This window comes from Aedes albopictus, chromosome 3 (assembly GCF_035046485.1).
Source record: "Aedes albopictus strain Foshan chromosome 3, AalbF5, whole genome shotgun sequence".
Classification (NCBI taxonomy): Eukaryota; Metazoa; Arthropoda; class Insecta; order Diptera; family Culicidae; genus Aedes; species Aedes albopictus.
The window spans coordinates 78,071,550-78,090,846 of NC_085138.1; the positions used below are offsets into that span (position 1 = coordinate 78,071,550).

Consider the following 19,297-nt stretch of genomic DNA (forward strand, 5'->3'; position numbering starts at 1 on the left):
GGAAAGGTCCAAGGCTGCCATGTCTACGTGCTGGTCATCTAAAACTTGACTGAGAGAGGCAAAGTATGTTCCTGTTCCGAAACCTTTTCGGAAGGCGTGTTGTCGTTGATCCAGCAAGTTTTTGTCTTGCAGGAAATCGGTGAGCCTGCGGTTGACCATACGTTCGAAGACTTTACCGATACAGCTTGTTAGGGAAAGAGGTCGGTACTCCTTTAGTTCAGTAGAAAATGCATCGTTCTTTGATACACGAGTTATAAGGCTGTCTCCATTGTTTTGAAAAAAGATCATCATGTCAGTCAAATTTTTGTTAGTAGAGTCTGCTTTACCCTTCGTGGTAGATGCTTCAGTAGGGGAAACTTTTAATCATCGGAACCGGCAGATTTATCTTTGCCACTAGCTAGGGCAAAACTAAGTTCCATCATGGTGAAAGGTTGATTTATTATCAGATGGGACATATCTTGAGGAATGGTCACAGCCTTCAACGATGTTCAAGAAACATTGTTTCGTCTGATGAAATAGTGATCGTAGCGGTTGATTGAAGAGATACTGGCAAAGTATTCCGCAAGCTTATTCGTTACCACCGTAGGATCCCTGGAGAGTTTGTTGTCGTGACGGATGTCTATTCATTTTGCTCTCCGCTTCTCACAAAAAGAGTTCACCCTGGACCACAATTCCGTAGTAGACTGGTTGTTGTTGATTCCGTCGATGAAATCTTTCTAATCTCTGCATTTGGCGTCTCTGATTATCTGCCTACATTTATTTCTCTTTAAGCGTCGGTGATCGGCTGGAAGCTTCTTCACCGCTTTCATTGCTTTTCTTGTCGCTTTGACGAGAAGAACAAGTGTTTGCAGACTACCAATGAAGAACTTTACGCCCTGGGGTAGCACTTGCCCTAGGTATAGAACTTTTAGCAGCGTCGAAGATTGCTGTATTGAGCTGACCGATTGTAGATGGGTTTTCTGTACCGGATACGGATACGGTAAGAATTAGCATCGGTGTGTTCATCCTCGTATTACTATCATCTTTCCGAGCGATTCTCCTGACCGACGTTACGCCTCGCTCTGTTAGGATGTCTTTTATTTCCGGTTCCGTCAGGGGGAGAATTCCATCCCCAATGCGCACTTCAAATGTACAGAGAAAACTATCTCGAGAGCTGACGAATTGCTTATTATTGAAACTTAAAAAACGGTCAGATATGGCACGAATTTCTAAGCGAAAAAAGCGACCGTTCGAAGCAAAGGCTTTCGATTAACTGATGACAATACTTGCTACTGAACAAACACAAACATTTCTTCTTATTTATTTTTCTACCGTTTCATAGGGAACCTCTACTAAACCATACTTCAACTGGACCATCACCTATGGTAACAACGTGAATGCTGGCAACTACGTGGCAACGGTTTCCATTCGACATTGGTACGCGGTTCTGTACCTACCGGCGGCGGAAAAATCTATTGGTTTTAATCTTACCAGTAAGTGGTTTGTTATTCTATGCAGCCATATAGTTTATCGTAGAAGCGCTCTAGTACAGTATTTTAATTATGTTACTAGTATGTACACAAAGATGTCGGCTTAATATAGGAAATGGCGACCTTATCTTTGTGTGATCATGGGACACTAATATAATCTAGTACTGCGTTACATTCATTCGTTATATAATGGAATTTCATTCGTTCCAAGGTCTTCTGAACGGCCAGATGCAGCTGATTCAGAACCAAAGCATAGTCGACACGGAATACATATCCAGTGTGACGCCATTGAATCAAACGATCGTCCTCACTGATAGCGATAAACGGGTCCTACGGCAGGCGACCTACATCCGAACCTATTGGTTTATCAATTGCCAGTACATCGGCACGTCCGATGAGTTTACCAAGCTGAGTAATTACACATCGGAGAACCAGAACTACACCATCGAAGCGTTGGTGGTGGCGTCCTTCGATAAGGTATATCGGAGAGCTGCGATGTGTTCACCGAACTAAACTTTGAAACTAAATTTGGCTTTTTATTCGTAGCTTCCGGAGCCTACAACAACAACCACGACCACCACTACCACCACAACTACGACGACCACGACTACTACTACTACTACAACGCCAGCTACTACAACCACTAGTTCTACTACTCCGTCAACTACAACTTCCACAACGACAGGTAACTTTCCGTGGATTTCAATACGAAATTGGACTGTATCGAAGTCTTTTACAGTATCTCCAAACAGTACAACGCCAGCATCTACCAGTTCTAGTACTACGACCACCAGTACCACGCCAAAGCCGAAACCTGACAGAAGAAGACGCCATATTCCGTTTCCGCCAGCAGCAGGAAATGGCGATGTCCTCGCCAGTGTTAGCCCACTGCTGCTCAACATGACCGATATACGAAGTAAGTGACTTCCGAAGAAGTTTTCGAAATTTGTGTAGTACTAGATTCCTCTTCGCTCGCAGGTATCATCCTGGACGGCGAACGGATACCGGAACATCTTTTGCAGCAGGTGGAAGATCAAACCGACGGCGGATCGACGATAAGTCGCATCGTGAAAAAGTCCGATCCCAGCTTCAACATTGACGATTCTCGGCAACCGTTCGTTTGTGGCAACAGTTCGATGGTCCCGCCGGATCCGAAGAAAACCTATGGGCATTTCGTGCGACAGGTCACGGTGCAAAGTAAGTTTGGACGACAGCCCTGGGTTAGATGCTAACTAACTAACCATCCCTGTTTTGTCTAGATCCAATCGCCAAATTGAACATTTCTGGACCGCAGTGGGTACAGCAGGGTTCCCCGGCCAATCTGACGTTCCAGTGTACGGGATCGCCACCGTTCAGCTTCTGCTATAATGTCATTTATGGTATGGTATTTTTGAAATTTAAAATCATGACTTCAGTGATTCTATCTCGCGCTTTTTCCACCAGGACAATACAACATCACCAAGAACGAGACGTGCAGAAACTACTGGCAAGTTAGTGAAGATAGCTGTAAGTTTAGGTACACCTCGTGGGTGTTCCATAAGGAGCAGCAGTCGTTGGTGGTGTTCATGAAGAATAGGATTTCCGAACAGATAGTTCAGGTGGGACTGCAGATCTACGAAAGTAAGTATCGTTTTATCAATGAATCAAATGTTCAAAATGGTTTGGGGTAAGTGGTTATGGACGTTTCGCGAGCGGGTCCTTCCGGCAAAATCAACCCGAACGTATTGAAGCTGAACAAGGACAAGGTGAGGAAGTTAACGCGAGGCTACGAGAGAATCGACGAAGAAGACGAGGACAAGGACAACGAAAGCTCCAAAGATTTCGAACTATCAAGCCAGAGTTCGAATTTATCCTTGGCCTCGCTTCCAAGGAAAAGTGTTCCAAAGAAAACGTTCAAGAAAGTGGCAAGTATCAGTCAATACGGGCTGGGGCAACAGCAGACCGGACCAACGAAGATCCAGCTGGCCGCGAGGAAGGGGTTGACATACCAACTATCAAAATTCTCCGGCAAACCAGCGCAGTGGCCATTGTTCTACGCAGCCTACAAAGCGTCCAATGATGTCTGCGGCTACATGAAGCACAAGAACTTGATGCGACTTCATAAAGCCCTGGAAGGCGAAGCTCTTGAGCTGGTGTCCGGGCAGTTACTACTTTCCGAAACCATCCCGCAGGTCATCAAAAAGCTGCGAATTCCTCTGGTTAGCTCTAGATCACGTTTGTTTACCCGAAGTGTTGCCTGATAGCAGTGAAAAATCGAGCAGTCTTGCCCGATTTTCCGCTTCGTAGAGACGTTTCTGAATGGATTCGAACAAAAAGTGTTACTCAGGATTGCTCAGAGTTGCTCCGGATTGCACAGTGCCTTGCCCCTAGGCTCCAAAGCCTGCTGGACAAGGTGAACCGGCTGGAGCCCCCGAAGCCGGATAATTTGAGGAGTTTTGTTCCATTCGGAAACATGGTGAAGCAACTCTGCGGCCACCTGGAGGCCGCGAATCTACGGCAACATTTCATCAACCCGCTGCTGATAAAGTCGCTGGTCCCCAAGCTGCCGGATTGGGAAAAGCGTGAGTGGGGTCCATTACCGGCGAAGTTGAGGGAAAATAACGTTGCGAAAGCTGACAGACTTCCTGATGGATATCGTAACAGACGCCTGCGAAGCCAACGTTGATGTGGAGTTCGATCCACCGCCATCGTCCGAAGCAGTTTCCCAATCCAGAGAGAAGAGGTTCAATGAGACTAGTCTGTACTGTCAACCAGCAGTCAGCCAGCAGTTCGGCCGACAACGCAAGCGAAGAGAGGATGCTGAAACCGTGCAAAATGAGTCAATCCTCGGACCATTGTCTGTGGCACTGCGCGGATTTCAAAACGTTGCGATACGATGAGCGCTTGAAGCTTGTGAAGCGCGAGAAGTTGTGCAAAGTCTGCCTCATCAAGCACGGTAGGAAGTGCAAGTTCCAAATCCGCTGCAATATCAACGACTGTAAAGAGCTCCAACACTAGCTCATGCATCCGGTCGGAAATACGGTCGGGCTGAGTGCACACATCCGGACAAACTGCACGGTCCTATTCCGGAGCATTCCGATGCAGCTGCTCTACGGCGGAAAAACGGTTTCAGTGCTGGCGTTCTTGGACGAAGGTGCTTCCGTAACGCTGGTGGAGAAAAAGCTCGCCGATCGTCTGGGCGCGGTCAGAGTACAAGAGCGATTGACCATTCGGTAGACGGGAAACACGTCGAGAGTAAAGGGTTCCCGAAGGATGAGTCTGTGGGCGTCTGGAACAGTGCTGCAGCCGGCGACAAGATGCTGTTGCACACGGTGGACAAATTGATGCTGCTACTTCAAAAGTTGGATTCGGAGGAGTTTACAGCACAGGTCAAGTACATGCAAGGGCTGTCTATCGAGTCGTACGACGGACAACCGCAGATGTTGATTGGGGCAAACAACATCCACGCGTTCGTGCGAATAGAAACTAAGGTGGGTACGCCAATGGAACCGATGGACTTGGATGGAAAAGGTATGGGCCGCGGCAGACAACCACTGCGGCGACCGGTAACTATCTCGGCTACCATCGGCAGGTAAACGAGGATCTACCCGAGCTACTTAAGAGCAAAAATGCGTTGGAAGAATCGGTAGTGGCAATTCCGCGGGGAACGGCAGAGAAGAAACGGGCCCAAGAAATACGAGAGCGAACCACTCAACGCGTCGACGATCGCTGAGAAACCGGGTTGCTGTCGAAGGTCCGAGCACAAGAAATTCCAACGTTTCGTCATCCGGACAGCCCAGGAAGAACCGCCACGAGAATAGCGGTTCTCGTTCCGAACGCAAGAGGAAAGATTGAACAACAAAATAGGCAGGTTCGACATCCGAAACGGGATGACCAACTGGCTAGAAGCTCTGCGCAGCCTAGGAGAGCCGAAGCCGGCGACACCGGCGTATTTGAACCGTGGCATCTTGCAGATGGTGAAATGTTCAATATGTATGCCAAATCCAGAAAGCTACGGCGGCTTCATCTGTTCTGCTCATACCAGTTGTTTAGTCAATTGATCATTAAAGTTACGGCCAAAAGACCTCAATTCCCACCATAACATTTTCCTATTATTCTCCCCACAGATCAACCCAAATCGCAACTCTCGGTCATCGTAGTCCCGATCGGGTTCTGCCTGCTGGCGGTGATCCTGGTGGTGTTCGGCGTCGCTTACTACATCCAGAACCGGGAACGCTTCATCGTGGAGGTGGCCGATTTCAACTTTGGCGACACCAACTCCCTGGACGACGACATGGAGTACAAAACGTTCCAGCAGCGGTTGCTGGACAGCGTACGCGATACGGTCCGGCTGCCGCGGTTTCGACTGGGGTCGAGCGGGGCCAGCCACGACGGCGATGACCTGTCACCGTCGGCCGTGGGCGAAAGTTCCCTGCGGTACGGCGCCATGACCTAAAAGGACGTGGACGTGTGGAGGCGGTTTTCGAGGTTCGTTGTGAAATTGTATTGTTTTACTTTGGGGAAGTCGTCTGTGGGTGAGTATTCGGTGGAGTTTTTGTATTGTGTATGAAAAGCGAAGAGCATCGAAGTCTCTTCTGTATTTGAAGTAATAGAGTTTTCTCGTAATAACGAGATAGCAACATTGTTTGGAACATGGAGAACGATTAGTGAATTGAGTTTGTAGAAAGCATATTTTATTTCTCAAGCGAAAATTTACATCTGCTTTCCGTGAAGCAATAATACAGCTGGATTATGATGGAGCAGAAGAAAGAATGAGGAAACTTGAGAGTTCTTCAATTTCGGTCGGTCGGTCACCTTTAACACAGTGCTTTTGGAAAAGATTTGGAGTGGAACCATAAGCATTACACGATTCTGTTTGAAAAGATGATTTTGCATGCATTGTTTCCCAAATGTTCCACATGTTTTTCAGTGTCCAACTATGCTGAACTACTGTTTTCAATTTTGTTTTGTAACAAGCTGACTATATTCAATTCTGTCACAAATATGTTTTTCTAATATATGTATATGTATTTCATGCCTTCCTAACAACCCTTCACTGATTGTCTGACGTGTTCCGAACTGAGAAGAAACTCTATCGTAATATCAACAACCAATTAGCAAAATCATCAAATTAGGTCGAAACCAGAATAAAAAAGTTGAGAAAACTCCCCTTCTAAAATCTAAAGACTGTTTTGCAAATTAGACATCGCTTGAGTGGCGTTGGGGCATCTCTCAGAAAACAAAAACTCTGAGGAAAGCTTCCGAATACGTTCTTTCAAGCAACCGAAAAACAAGAATCAATTACAAGTATGGATACATCTGAACACAACAAATGTATCCTTTTCAATCGTCCTTGGTTTAAGCATAGTAACTAGTTTTAAACATATGTTTTATCCAGAAATTGAAACTGAATAATTAATCAAAATGTGATATGTTCTTATACATTTGCGATAAGGATTTTTTCAATAACCAAAATTATATATTTTTACGTTTTTTTATCGCCTTATTTTATGCTTATGTTTATTATCACCCTTGGTTGAGTGTCGCACATCTATCAAAGTTCCAGAAAAAAGAGTACGTAAAGGCGCGAACGTTTGCATTGATTGTATTTGTATATAATCTCTTATATAGTGTAACACTACTTTAAGCTAGCACCTACAAAACTGTTGAGAGGAAAATTCGAATGTATATTATATTCAGCGAAATTTGACAGATAGTCTTAGTTAAAATTTTATTCAAAAGAGTCTATGCTAAAGTGAACACACGATTGGTGAAGTGTTGATTTATTTTCTGACAGTGTTCCATTTATGTTCTCGAACAACGGTAGATAGAAATCACCATTTGGACGATTGGAATAATTCGAAATTAAGCTGGAAATGCGAATGAGTAAATGCACTGATAAAACTTATTGTAGGCTTTAAAGGACAAGTATGATATAGAGATACAGATGAATGAATGAAGCTGTTGAGTTATGATTATTCTTCGAAACTTTCCCTTGAGATCATCACGCTCTATCATTACATTAGTTAGCTATGCGGTATGAGAATCTCATAAAACGTAAAGCATTCTTACGGACAAACTGCAATACTGTTCTTATCGCACTGACGGATTCGCTTCCTCCATAGCTTTACTCTCTGTGCCTACATTCCGTTCAGATGCTCAACGAAGTGTTACTTCCACTTTTCAATCACTTGACGTTCTTCCGTCAAGTGAATGAAACCTAGTAATCCTACATTATAGAGATCTGCGGAGGCGGCCATTGTGAGCCAATAGGGCACTGCATTGTTTTGATTTTGTATGGGATTTTGAAGTTTCTTGGCCTTGTTGTTTACAAAATTTCTGTAAGAGTGAAAGAGAAGGAGAGAATTTCATGCAGTGCCCTATAGTGCAGAGAGAACTGTCAAAGTGTGAGCCAAATGAACATGCTTATCGTTCGTAGGAAAGCGTCGTTCGAACGGTATTGCAATCGGAACTAAATAAATTAAAATTATTTATTTTTAATATCGAGATATTGACGGCATATGTATGTTTAGTAAAAAGATAAAAAAATATTATTTCTGCTTTCAAAAGCTCACACTTTTATTACTGCACTTGTCGGAAAAACTTCCATTGCTGCTTCTTGCTTCACTTCTGCCGATATGATTAGCGTAACACTTTTGCAATGAATTTCAGATTTCTTCGATTGCTCCGCTATTTCAACAAAATTTTGAAAAAAAAATTCTACCATAATTAGAAAATGTAAACAAAACAACTTGAACCACAACGAAGTCACGCACAAAGTTTGAACATCTAGCTTTGTAGCAAGTGTTGGCAGCTGTTGTAAACAAAACAAACAGCGTTGCCGAATCGACGTATGTAACTTCCGCTCATCTCTATGTAGAGGATTTCTAATGAAACCCAACTGGTTTGGTTGAAAGCGAAGAGTGAACTAACATTTATTTTCAATTCAAATTCCTAAGACTACTATGATTGGTGCATTAACCATCGAGTTCCATCACTCCTCCTCAAGCTCGGTAGTCCGTAGACCAATTCGCTGTCGCATCTTCTCCACATTCACGCGTTCCAACGGTTTCGTTAAACCATCGCCCACCATCTTTTCGCTGGCTAGGGCAATAGCTTACGTTCATCACGCCATCGCTGACTAACTCCTTAACAAAAGTGAACCGTATGTTGATGTGCTTGGTTCGCTTGCTAACTCCGTTCGATTTCATCATCGCTATACAGCTCTAGTTAACCTCATGGATGACCACTGGAGCAGGAACTTCTTCGCCTACATCCTTCAGTAGCTTCAGCAATCACATCAGCTCACGGCTGTCTTCGAAAAAGTACCACATATCCAGCTTCGGTCGACGATAGTGTGACACATGGTTGCTTTCGGGCTGCCCAGCTCACTGATCTTCCGAGACTGAAGACGAAGCCGGTGTTGGATTTCCGGTCTGCTTTGTCGCCAGCTCTCGGCATCGATGTACGCTTCGAGAGGCCCGGATGACCCCAGTCGCAGGCTCAAAGTTGCTGTTGGCTTTAGGTACCGAAGTCTGTCCAAACTGTTCGACAACGTTCTCTATGTAGGATCTTTGGCTCTGGAAAAACTGTCACCGGATCGTGTGACTTCAATGTCCAAACAGTGCTTCACATCTCCAAGGCACGTTACGGTGAACTGCCCCGCAGTACTTCGCTTCCGTATCGATTACTATCAGCATGTCTTCCACATATAGCAAAATGCACGACTTCTTCTTCTTCCAGGTTCTCACGAACACACAGGGATCTGCATCCATGCTGCTTCAAAACGTCGTTGATTTTGGTACTCCAAACTCTCCCGGTCTGCTTGAGTCCATAGAAGCTTTTTCGTAACAGACATACCATGAAGATGGTCTTCTTAAGCTCTCCATGCAAATACGCCGTACTTACGTCAACGTGCTTGTCCAGCATATCTCGCCGGCAACACTCAACAGCGTCCGAAAAGTGGTTTGCTTGGCAACTGGCGCAAACACCTTGTCGTAGTCGTAGTCCTATACTGCTGATTGAAGCCTTGTGCTCTCGTCCGTCTTCTTCAAAATCCATTTACAGTCAATTAGTCTCGGAACGTATGACCTTCGGCGGCCTGCCGAATTCGGTGTTTACCATCTGGACGTATTCTTTGACACGCTGAGGCACCTTGGACTTCTTCTTCAAGAAATATACAACGGTGTACCGAGTGAAGTCGTCAATTATGGTGAGGAAATAACGATATCCACCTGGCGTCACAATCCGCATGGGTCCACACATATCGGTGCGCACGATATCCAACGGTTGTTTGGATTTTCGGTCCGTTTTCTTGGGGAACGGAAGAAGTGTCAGCATACCTTCAAGACAGCACTCACAGGTGACCCGACAACCGCAATCTTCCATCTCGATCCCAGTGGCCATGTTCTTGGATAACGTCATAGTCGCGATGCCACGTGTGCTGGCAATTTGCTGTGTGCTTCACCACCAATGCTTCCTGGGCTAGGTACATTCAGGCAGTAGAGCCCACCGGAAATTATCGATCCAGCAATCACTTTCTTGACCGTTGACATTATCGAAAATGACCGTAGCTCCATAATAAAGATCTTCACCGAAACCAGGTTCGAAACGAATTCCGGCACCAGCAGCACATCCATGAGGGTTACTGTTGATGGCCTACGCGCCGGAGAAAGTACGATCACCTGGCACGAACCGATTCCTTCCACTTTCGTCGTAGTACCGTCGACCAAAACCACGTCCTGCTTGCTGCTGTCGTCGAGCGCCAGGAAACTTCCCCGGTACGCACACATGTGCGACGTTGCGCCTGAATTTGGCCTGAATCGATGATCCACGCATTCGACTTTGCTTTCGATCCCGTCCTGCTTCTTCCGGGTTTCTTGACGAGCCGCCGCTCGCTCCCGTGGTTGGCTTCGTGTCTCACGATGACCTTTGCTCTGGGGTATGCTTCTCCTTCAGGCACGGACATTGCTTCTGCTTGTGCCCCGGTTTGTACCAAAAATTGCAAAGCATTTTCTTCTGTGCCTCGTTTGTCTGAAGCACCGAATCCGACACAGTAAACGAACAACGTTTCGCTACTTCGTCGACCACCTTGGACTTCACCAAATCCAATGTCAGCTCTTCGTCTGAACTGCTCTCCAAAGCCGTGCTCTATGTCGAAAATGTTTCCGGTAGACTCCGGAGCTCTTGCTCAGCTCCTCGTAAATCATCGTCAGCCGCTCGAACAGTTCTTCTCGTAATGTCCCCGTAGCTTCTCCCAGGACGCTTTTGCCGTCATGCAATCCTTGATCAAGTTCAGCTGATTATCCTCCAGCACAGCAGGAGGCTCATCGTCACCCGAGCCTTCTGGTCACCACCGATCCACGCTGCCCTGGCAGCCTCGCTTGCCGTATTAGCTTCGTCTCTTACCGTTTCCGCACCAGCCACAAATCCTCCCGAATGAGGAGGAACTCCACCTTGGTTTTCCAAACGCCGTAGTTTCCTTCGTTGAGCTTCTGGATTCCTAATCGTTCACTCTTGATTTTCTTCACTTGTTGATTTTCGTTACTAACGTCTCTAACAACGGCCCATAATCTTTAGAAGGGAAAAGAAACCCAACTGGTTAGTCCTGTTCAACGACGTAGGTTGAATTTGCTCGAAGTTGCTGCATCCCGCTCTTACCCGTTTGATGACAAATGGGTAAGAGCAAGATGCAGCAACTTCGACCTGTGTTGTTGAACAAGACTATTGATTTCCAGTTCAAATTCTTAAGACTACTATGATTGGTGCAATAACCACCGTGTTGCTTCGATCTCCAGCATACATTCCGACTCGCGGCCCGAAGCCGTTGCGGGATGCGTTGAGTTTCTGGTAGAACTTCCGTGTTTCTCGGCAACGGCTCAGCACTGCAGTTTCAAAGACTCGCACTCCCTTGTTCAGCCCAGCGCTTTTTTTCGTCTCCTGAAAGAGGCGCGTCTGATGTTTTCGCTTCTTTTTTTAGTTTCTTGTTCTGCCGGATTCTTACTGCAGCATTACAACCCGCACTTCGTTCTTGTCCAAAATCGCTCTGCACTCCTCGTCGAGTCGAACCATTCGTTCCGTCGACTCCCTTCCACGTACCCTATAGAGGTCTCGACTGCGACCTTGACGACTGCTTTTACTGTACTTCAGCAGTCTTCTAGATGGGCCACATCAAGTTCTCCCTTGTCTGGAAACGCTGCGTCGAGACCCGAGTATGCTGAGGCGACATCTGGTTGCTTCAGTCGGTTTAGGTTGTATCGTGGCGGTCGCCGGTACCGTTCATTATTGATGACGGAAAGTTTTGGGCGCATTTTGACCATCAAAAGATAGTAATCGGAGTCGCTGTTAGCGCTACGACAAGTTTTGACGTCGATAACGCTTCCGATTTCGTCTGCAGGTTATCTCCAGAAAGGAGACTGTGTAGAAAAGGGTGCTACGAATGGCTATGTTGTTGGAGGCGGCAAAATCGATTTTCGTTCGTCAGCCGTTGGGTGCTGAACTTTCCAATCGTCGGTCTGAATTATTCCTCCTGGCGTACCCAAACGTTTAGGCTCCCTTTGAATTTTATTCTGATCATGATGTCATGGCTTGGGTAGGGATCGTGCTCATGTTTTAACTACGCTTAGAATGCGTCCCTCATCACGTAAAAAGCTGCTCCCAGCTCGCGTATGTTGCCGAAGCCCTGATAGATGGTATGATTACCGCTATATTCTTGCGAATGGGTTAACCACGCCACTACCGCTACTCAATCTATTTGATTTAAGTTATTTATTGGAATCCCTCGAGTAGCACGAGAAAAAAGGGTTCACCACGCCAGAGCCCTGTATTAACGCGGTAAGGGACAAATTATTGGGAGGGATGTCTAGATGCCCCACAGAGTCCGTTATCGATGGAGTATCTTTTTTCACCCTCTCGATCATTCATTGCTCGGCACAGGCTGTGTTACACCTTGAATTGGAGTTGTCTGGCGGACCCTTACCATCGGAAAAGGTGATTTAAAAAACTTTTCAATGCATAATCGAGTCTACCCAAGACATACGGACCTAAAGAGACGCTGAAAAGTAAGCTCAACCGCAGTGGACGTGTTACGCCAAGTAGAATGCGGACTAGGTATATCAAAAAGGACGTCATCTATAAATAAAAAACAAAATCAAAACTTACATTATCCTCGCATTCATTTACCCTTTCGTTTCTTCCGGTCGTCCATCTTCGGATTGACCACCCCGTAATGTCTCGTCACGCTGTTCGGATTGCTGGCCTTGTCCCGTGCGCGTTGTTTCTGCTGCTGGTAGGACCGAGCCGCCCCATAGCTCTGGCCCTTCCGCCGGCGACTTTCCCGATCGGTTTCCTGCTTCTCGCGCTTTCGTTCCTCCAGCAGTTCCTTGTAGTTGCGGTACGGGTTCTTCGGTGGTTTTGCTCCCAGCTTGACCGCCAGGGCCACCTTGGCTTCCAGTTTGATGTCACGATCCAGCCCGCTGATGCCGTAGTTGATTACCTCCTTGCGAGCACGGCTGATGTCGAATACCTGGGGATCGTCTTTCTTGGTTTTTCGCTTCCGGCGCCGGGCTTCCGAGAAAATGTCATCGATGCCTTCCTCTGCTTCTTCATCCTCGCCATCGGGTTTATCGCCGGATTGCGGTTGGGATAGTGGCCGGACAAATTTCGGTCTGTTCGCTTTTGCTTTTTTGGGCTCGAACACGGTTACCTGGAAGTCATCCTCCTGGGGTCGTTTCCGCAGTAATGATGCTTTGGTTTGTATTGGCACAAAGTCCGCGGAAGCCATTGAATTGTCCAATGGTCTATTGATTGATTATGTTAAATTCCACTGTAGGTAGATCCTACTTGAATTTCAAATAAATTTAACTTAAATACACGAACATGCCATGCATGCTTTTTGATGTTTTGATTCACAAACACAATAATATTTTGACAACAGTTAACAAAAAAAGTCTTTCAAATGCTACTGAAGTTACTGAAGGGTCTTCTTATACACTGCACCGAATCGGTACAGTAAAGTATTTAACGAGTCTGGAATAACAAAGAGGAGAAACGTCAAAATTGGAACAGCCGATTTGCTGTCATCCCCATAGGGCACTGCATGGAATTCTCTCCTTCTCTTTCACTCCTACAGAAATTTTGTAAACAACAAAGCCAAGAAACGTCAAAATCCCATACAAAATCAAAACAATGCAGTGCCCTATAGTTCCAATCAATCAGGAGACCTGTCAAACCGAACAGGATTCGCCACTTTGGTATACTCGAGACACGTTACAGTAAAGATGTGCTCACTAGGGAAGGTTACGATGGTGTCCCCCGGGGATCCCAACCGGACTATTTTTGTTGAATTGGGTTCTTTCAAGAGTTACTCAGGATTGCTCAGAGTTGCTCCGGATTTTCACAGTGTCTTGCCCCTAGGCTGAGTCCAAAGAAAGCACGATTTCCTGCCACAATGCGCCTCTGAATTTCTCTGCTGGTGTCGTTGTCGGCTGTCTCCAGTGAGCCCAAGTACACGAAACCGCATCGATTTCATCACCGTCGATAAAATTTCCGGGTGGCGGGCGCGGTGACTCCTCCCTGGAGCCCTTTGCCATCATTACTTTGTCTTCGACACATTAATGACCCGCATAGTGAAATACAGTTTGTGTTAATCTCCACACAGTATGTCTTCTTTATCTGTTACTGTTACTGTACCTCGAACAGATGCTTTACTGTTGAAACTATGAAAATCGAAGCATTCAATCATTAAGAACGGTCTAAGTAACGCATACCAAGCTGTAACAATATGTTATATTGTGCAGAAGTTGTCGAATAATATAGTGATGAAAACTCAGTAGACATGGTGGCAATATAGATTAGACCATTCCCGTCTGACCTAACCCCCCTTTTTTATATTTTTCTTCGAAAGACAAGTGCTTTTGGTGATTATTGCCGTTTTCGGATTTGTTTTATATGCGCTCCTGATTTTCTTACAAATTTTCGAAAACTGAGAATTTCACCACATTTTTTAATAAAAACACCCATGCGAAGTAGTTTTTGGTAACCCTAGCATGGTGATCTTTTTATTCACCTCTCAGAAAGTGAGGAACACCTGGAAGCCCTATTCAATCATGTTTGTTTACCTTTTGAAACGTCAAACTGATTAGATTCAATGAGAGTATATTACTCTCATTGGATTAGATTGATTCCCGAGTCGATATTTTCATCAGAAAGGTCAGCGTAGCAGCTACAAGTTCCGGATAAATCGGAGGCGAGCACGTCCCACGCTGGCCCACGGATTTTCGAACGCAACCATCTCAGTCTCCGACTGAATGACGAGACCTTTATTGTGGCAGTGCTGATTATTTCGATAAATGTCAACACTTCGGGTGTGTTTTCCGGCCGACGACAAGGAGCAGCCGGAATTACACTGCCGGATGATTGCAGAATCGTAGGCTGTAGGATCAGTCACCGAGCTTAAACAAAAATTAGGAGCGAATCCTTGGAAGTACATATTGGAAGCTGGGAATTTCCCGTATTTTATCATCGGGATCTTATGTTGGCCAATACATCATGCAGATTGCTAAGACGAAGACGCCTCCCGAGTTCAACCTCCAAACACATCCGAAAATCCCTCAGCACTCAGCAGGATCTCCTGATTCTGCTATTCCTCTAACACATATTTTCGGGTTCCATTTTGAGATTCTACAAGGAAAGAAAGGTACTTACTCCAGCAGCAATCCTCTCTGAAAATCCGCAAACATGAATTCTGGTAGTTCACCAGCAGGGATTCCTTTTGGTATTCCTCCAGCGGAGATTTAATCTGGAGTTTTGCCAGAAGGAATTCAAAGCACGAATGCTTTCAGGGAATCCGTGAGCAAGACTTACAATAACCGCTTGGGATTCTTCCAGCGATTCTCGCTAGGGATTTATGCAAGAATTCCCACCGGGAATTACTCCTGGAATTTACACCGGGGAATACTCCAAGAAGTCATCCTGAAGATTCCTTTAGAAATTCCCACTGATGTTTTCTCCAGGAATTCGCACCGAGTATTGCTCTAGGAGTACCTACCAATGATTGTTCCAAGAATTTCAATCGGGGATTGCTCCAGTAAATTCCACTGGTGATTACTTCAGGAACTCGCCCCGAAGTTTGCTCCAGGAATTCCAACCTATATGATTGCTTCAAGAATTTCCAGTGACGATTGTTTGAGGAATGACCACTGGGGATTGCTTAAGGATTTTCCATCTGGGATGATCCAGGAATTCCCACCGATGATTATACTAGGAGTTCCCTTTGGGGATTCCTGCAGGAGTTCCTTTTGGGGATTCTGGTGAATTCCCGGAAGGAACTCCTGGTGGATTACCGGAAGGAACTTCTCATAGATTTCCGGTGAGAACTCGTGGTAAATTCCCGGTGGAAACTCCTGTGGGATTCCCGTAGGTAATTCCTTAAATTATCTCCGGTGGATATAGAATCTACTGGACCAGACATTATTGTGTTTATCGAACATTTCTGATGAATATGCTGCCTATGATCGCATATCAGTTCCATATTTGCTGGGTTTCCTATTTATATGGGACAGTTATGCGATCTCAGTTGGGAGCGTCCATAAATTACGTCACGGAAAAATTGTCCATTTTCAACCCCCCTCCCCCCTATGTCACACTTTTTGTATGAGACCTCTGATTTTTTTGTATGAGTCGTCACACTTCGCTGAACCCCCCCTCCCCCCTTAAAGCGTGACGTAATTTATGGACGTTCCCGTTATGGGGTCTCCAGTTAGCCTAGTGGTTAAGGCTATGGATCGCCAATCCGGAGACGGCGGGTTCGATTCCCGTTCCAGTCGGGAAAATTTTCTCGACTCCCTGGGCATAGTGTATCATTGTACTTGCCTCACAATATACAAATGCATGCAATGACAGGCAAAGAAAGCCCTTCAATTAATAACTGTGGAAGTGCTCAAAGAACACTAAGTTGAAGCGAGGCAGGCAGGCCAAGTCCCAGTGGGGATGTCGAGCCATAAAGAAGAAGAAGAAGTTATGCGATCATAGGCAGTATGCCGAAACATATAATCTAATCAGTCATTATATTTAAATGTTATAAAGGTGATGTGTTCGACTAAAGAATGTTACTTTACATTTATCACTCAAAATACCATGTAAGCTTAACAAAAATCACGGGTGAACTGCCTTACCCCGACTACATTTTATACGTAATTGTAACGTATAGAATAAAAGTAAAGGGATATAAACAAAGAATCATTTTTCCTAATCAAGCCGTTATTGAAGCTTTTTGCAGCGATTGATTTTAGGTCACTTTGCTCCGACTACCTCCATCATGACTACCAAAATTTTGGTTTTCGATGTCAAGCCATTCCTTTTCGAGAAATTGTGCTTATGCTGGACAACTTTGCTAAGATTTTAGGTTTTTTCTAATATTTTCAAATTCATTTAATTTATTTTTACACAACAATTCGTTAATTTGAGCAATTTAATAATTAAAAGAAATACATTTAGGCGAAAGATTTTCCACAAGTGATGTACTGGAAAGCATCGATAGATATTCCGACGATTGTAAAAGTTATTACCTGCCGGCGCAGCAGGTAGGATCGAGCGTTCTGGAACACATACAAAGTGGTTGTACCAGAGGCTAGGATGTGACCATGCTTTTGACGTTATTTTCCCGGCCGGACGGGCTGTTCTTGTTCAGTTCCATATCCAGGGTTTCCGTACTGGCCTCGAAGACTAGACTGGCATTGGTCATGGCAACTTCGACCCACATTCGAAACCGTTCTTACGATCGATAGTCCCGTACGTGCCCGTACCGAAATGCCATAGCTGTCGATTCCCGTTTGACCATTTTCATGGCATCGGAGATCTCCCGGAAGGCCACCGTCTTGCTGGCCTTTCTCTATTGTGTCTAGCCTTTGCGGCAGAGGAACGTCGAGCGGCCGTCTTCTCTGATGGGCGCGAGGTTCAACTGCTTTCGAGACTCCCGTATCGGCGAACATTCCGGGTGAGGATGAGGGTATCGATGGCAGTCGTCTGGCAGGCAGCATTTTGCATTTATTGTCGCGGTTTTGTTCCGACTAATTTCGTGCACTAGCAATCGTCCCATCCCAGTAGATCGTCAAACATGTCCGAAACCACCCGGGAGCTATCGGCATATATCGGCCATCACTGGACAACATACTAGAAGCAGAGATTCCGTTGTTGTACGTCGGAGGAAGGATACGTTCCATGTGATAGCCGGCGGAGCGCCAGAGCGATCGACCGCCTGATGGATGTTGTTGCTTTACTCGTTGAATAGACGGCAGTGGTTTTCCTTGACCGTAAAATCGGGACCGATGAGATAACGTGCGGATTAGCCGCTCGTAATCCGAAATCTAGGTGCTCTTCCGAATGTTACAATTCTGCTTGTCCTGACAGATGTCGTTGCTGTTGTTCGTCCTCTTCTATGTACCTTCCTCGCTTGGTGGACGGCGTCGCCGAGTTCGGATTCACGAGGTTCCTCCAGCTGGCAGCAGTTGCCTTCGTGATACGTTTGGCCACTGCTTTTGGTGAAAATCCAATACCGCTGGAAGGCCGCTGCTTTTCCTATTGGCAATATATGTCTTGTGTCACGTCCAGTACTTCGTCACCACTCAACCTGTTGCATAACACTACAAAAAAAAATCACAATTCAACAGAGGATTACTCCATCACTACTTTCCCTTTTACTTACCACTACGGTGCATTTTCCAGCCGGTCAGGCAATCCGGCACGTTTCACTCAAAACACAGATCAATCCGTAAACCTCCCCGTAAACAAACAAATCCGTTTTCCCGTCCGTAGCAAGGTCCACGGTTCTTGAACTTGCCAACCTGTTTCGGAGATTTTCCTTTACCGTTGTTATGATACCGATTGTTTTGCTGTAGGTTCGGATTTTCCATTGCTATCGCCCCGGCAATTTGGATTATTCAGGGGCTGATTGGAATTATCTGCATCTATGTATATCGATGACAAAACCGTGGGATGGCGATGCCAGCGGGCGTCGGAAGGAATGTTTTTCTGGGTGTATTCTGGCCAATCATATAGCGAATCGGAGCGTAAACTGGTTGAATGTCCAACAGAATAAATAAGCTACCGGCAGACCGCAACTTAGGAATGCAGGTTTGTTTTTTTCCAATGTAAGATCATTTACGATCTTTCAAAATTTCAATGGATTTTGCAGGTGCTAGAGTAAAAATTTTCTCAATAACGGAAACAAAAATGTAAACATCGAATCGAAACAAAGCTAAACTGACAAACAGCTGATGCAAAATTCACCTCAAGGAAGAAATGTCAGAGGGGGGAGGACGGGATAAAACGCATTTTCACCAAAGCAAAATTAAAAGGGGAAAGCGGTGTAAAATAGAGCTTCGCACGATTTTTGCATTTTTTCAATAGTTGCAGGCTTTAAAAAATAGTAGTTCCATGGGAAAGTTTACTCTATAAAATAACAGAAAGCGTATGAGCAAATAAAAAAAATTGACGGGAATGGTCTATTGTCTGAAAAACTGGATAATATATTGACCATATCCTATACTGTATTGCGAAAAATTTGTTCGGGAAAACGAGCATTTTTTTATGGTAACCTATCTTAACCGCCTATTCCACATACTGTAAATTAGCGGATTACCGTTTGCCAAACAGGCAAATCTGTACATGGAATGGTTAGCTTACTGTTCCCGGATAAAAAATACAATAGAAAAACATAGGATTCTAATGTAACAGTACCATTGAAAACCATACTCTCACAATAGAATTCAATGTAAAAATAACAGTAGAAAAACAATAGAATCAAATGTTTCTAACAATAGAATCAAATGTGAATGAGCATTTCACATTGA

The 19,297-nt window shown here is 45.2% G+C and overlaps 3 protein-coding genes across 3 annotated transcripts in view; 2 read left to right on the forward strand and 1 right to left on the reverse strand.

Annotated features, from left to right (window-relative positions):
* LOC134289492 (signal recognition particle subunit SRP72-like) overlaps positions 1–19,297 on the forward strand; it is a 107,362-nt gene that overhangs the window by 5,330 nt on the left and 82,735 nt on the right. The window lies entirely within an intron of this gene.
* LOC134289493 (uncharacterized) lies at positions 1,325–7,408 on the forward strand (the record flags this gene model as incomplete). The annotated part of the gene is given in 8 exon segments (XM_062855372.1): positions 1,325–1,472; positions 1,681–1,946; positions 2,016–2,154; positions 2,209–2,385; positions 2,448–2,666; positions 2,729–2,848; positions 2,913–3,089; positions 5,576–7,408. Coding segments are annotated over 8 exon segments (1,575 nt in total), but the record flags the coding sequence as incomplete, so codon positions are not given.
* Positions 12,605–13,361, reverse strand: LOC134289872 (uncharacterized). Its single transcript, XM_062856548.1, has one exon. The coding sequence runs from the start codon at positions 13,228–13,230 to the stop codon at positions 12,622–12,624; it is 609 nt and encodes a 202-aa protein (XP_062712532.1). The 5' UTR covers positions 13,231–13,361; the 3' UTR covers positions 12,605–12,621.